Raw genomic sequence first — 2,768 nt, forward strand, 5'->3', positions numbered from 1 at the left:
GCGCGTATCACGTTATCCGGTCCCTACCGAGCTACCGTTTAACGCCATGCAATTTCTACCCGCAAACGATCACGCAACGATCACTCATATTTCGATATCGCACATCTCTCTACGCTACGCAACGTTCTAGCGAAAACTCGATTCGATTGATCCCAATCGCGAAGTCTTGTCCTCTGGTGGGGGTTGGTTTGTCCACGGTCAAGTCTGGTCAGGTCCGGGCCAAGCCCGTCGGCCGTTTTCTTTTTTTCCCCGCGAACGGGAAAATTTCTCCGAGTTTCTCTGAGCCTGGTCCGGCGGAACAAGTTCTGGTCAGCCTGACCAGTATTCCTTCTCCCCTCCGCTCCGTCTCTTGGTCAGTCGGTCCGAGGGAGGAAAACCAAGTCTGGTCCGGCGGACCAGGATTGGTCAGCCCCAGACCAGACTGCTTCTCCCAACTCGGTCCATCTCTTCTGGTCAGGCGGTGCGTGTATCCTCGGAATACGTCTGGTCCGGCGGACCAGAAGTGGTCAGTCCCGGACCAGACGTGTATTTCCCTCGGTCCGTCCCCCCTCTTCTGGTCAGTCGGTGCGCAGAACCCCGGAACACGTCTGGTCCGGCGGACCAGGACTGGTCCGACGGACCAGGCAGTGTTTTTCTCTTGGTCCGACTGTGACACCCGTAACCCGTGTACAGTATACGGGTTGTGCCACATGGACAATATAAAATAAAATAATAAGTCGCGGAAGCAAAATCACGAAATACAAAAACATTTTTAATCAACCCAGAATAAGCAGCGGAAAATACAACAGGCGATCAATATCGCAAAATAACACATGTCCGAATAGTTATAATTTAACCGTACAAAATGTGGGAAATACAAGTTCCGTAACCCAAAATGTAAATCCCGTACATGATGCTGCCTCTCTCAGGTCGTCGTCTGCCGGATGCACTAGGCGTAATCCTCGTGATCTGAAAAATATAAACCACGAGGGCTAAGCACAACTGCTTAGTGAGTAGCCCGGGTTGAACCCGGTAAACCCGTTCTCAGCGAGAACGGTGTTAATTCAATGATTCACAACCAACAAACAACAATGATATCCATGCATAACTACATCACATCAGTCACAAATATGTCAAACACAATCATACCCATATGACATCGCATCATAGGGTTAGCCAGAGATCCTAGTCATATCGACATGACTAGAAGCGTCTCACACACGCCCGTCACTCGCGTGACGTTGGCCATCGCATCACATGCGACTACGCGCGTCTCCTGCGCCTGTCACTCGCGTGACCTCCGATGTCAAGTCCATGACACAACGGAAATACAAATTGACTCTTTGATATTCAGAATATTTTTGAATTTCCTCTGGATCATATCTTTTCCTCAGACACTGCCCCATTTTCATCCAAAACTCTAATTCTCCTGCAAAATATTAAAAACATCGAAGTCGAAAAAAATGTATAAAGGATATCCATAAATATGCGAAATATCGTGAAATACACTAGACATCCGATGTGAAAAATGTGACAATATATACTTGGCTAGATCATCGGCCTAGACCTTTAGACCGGACAGTCCAGTCTTTGGATTAAACGTTGCGTTCTGTGTTGAAATCAAGGTCAGACCGATCGATCTAGTCCCTGGAATGATCGGTCCAGACGTCGAGATAATCCTTCTCCTTCTCAAACTAAGTTTTCTGGGAAACAAATAAAAGGAGCACGACCCCTATGGTTTTGACACGCCTCCTCAAACTCTTAGAGCAGATCTAAGAGTTGCAAAATCCACTTTTGATTCCCCATAACCCTGCACATTATAGAGATTTCTAATCTAGCAGACGAGTTCCAACCGTTGGAATTCTTCCCGATGCGTGGATACGTGTAGAGGGTGTGGTACTCTTCTAATCTTCTTATGATCGATGTTTCAGTTGTGAGAATAGGCCCCGGATCATTTAAGGTTAATGTTTCTTCAATAGATTTACAATCTATGCATGTTCGGTTTTAGGATTTATTTAGAAAAAGTTTTGTTTTTCACATTCCGCTGCATGAGTTCTAGAATCGGATCTCTAGGATTATGAATTGATAGTGAGATTCTAGAAATTCCAACAATTTGAGGGGAGATTTCGGAAGAATATAATACAATAATGGATTGTTATATATTTTTATAGTACCAAAAGATCCAAATTGAACTTATACCGAACCGACATACATCTTGGCAAGTATCTCTTTAGCACAAAAAAGACAAGTGAATAATCCTATTTGTGCTATATCATGTTGGAGATGCTCAACAAAATGTCTGAAACATTGTACAAATATTTCATTTCTTCAATGATAGAGGATGGATCAGGCGAGACCTTGAACGCGGCAAAATTATCCATGCAGTTAAGTGCCTGATGCATAACACCCGAGGCAAACATTTTTAGAGAGTCTCTGTCTCCTCTCGCCAAAGCCTTGAGGGCATGATCAATGTAAGCCAAAGCATGTCCATATTCCCCTGAGATATTCTTGTAGACACCCTTTGAAGTAGCATCGGTTGCTTTCTCGATGTTCGAATCGATATGTTTCTGTGTTTCTGTCGTGATTTGGCGTGCATAATCGATGACGAGTTTGGCAAGGGTGAGAAGATCCGCTTTTGCTGTCTCGGGTTTTGATTTTAAGAACTTCAGACAAAACTCAGGGTTTGTTGCCCCCGAGCAGATGTGTTCGATTTCAGATTCTAAAGGTTTGATGGTTAATCTTGCGGATGAAGAGACAACAAGAAATAGAAAAACCGCAAGAGGAGCCAT

The 2,768-nt window shown here is 44.6% G+C and overlaps 1 protein-coding gene across 1 annotated transcript; it reads right to left on the minus strand.

The window, feature by feature from the left end:
* Window positions 1-2,246: 2,246 nt before the first annotated feature.
* On the minus strand, window positions 2,247-2,768 carry LOC104825839 (pectinesterase inhibitor 1-like). Its single transcript, XM_010558238.1, has one exon. It carries the CDS (start codon window positions 2,766-2,768, stop codon window positions 2,247-2,249), a length of 522 nt encoding a protein of 173 aa, XP_010556540.1.

Source organism: Tarenaya hassleriana, unplaced genomic scaffold (genome assembly GCF_000463585.1).
Source record: "Tarenaya hassleriana unplaced genomic scaffold, ASM46358v1 Cleome1, whole genome shotgun sequence".
NCBI lineage: Eukaryota > Viridiplantae > Streptophyta > Magnoliopsida > Brassicales > Cleomaceae > Tarenaya > Tarenaya hassleriana.

Coding starts and splice junctions, on each gene's coding strand:
- LOC104825839 (XM_010558238.1), bottom strand. CDS start 2,768: ATGGCTCCTCTTGCGGTTTTTCTATTTCTTGTTGTCTCTTCATCCGCA.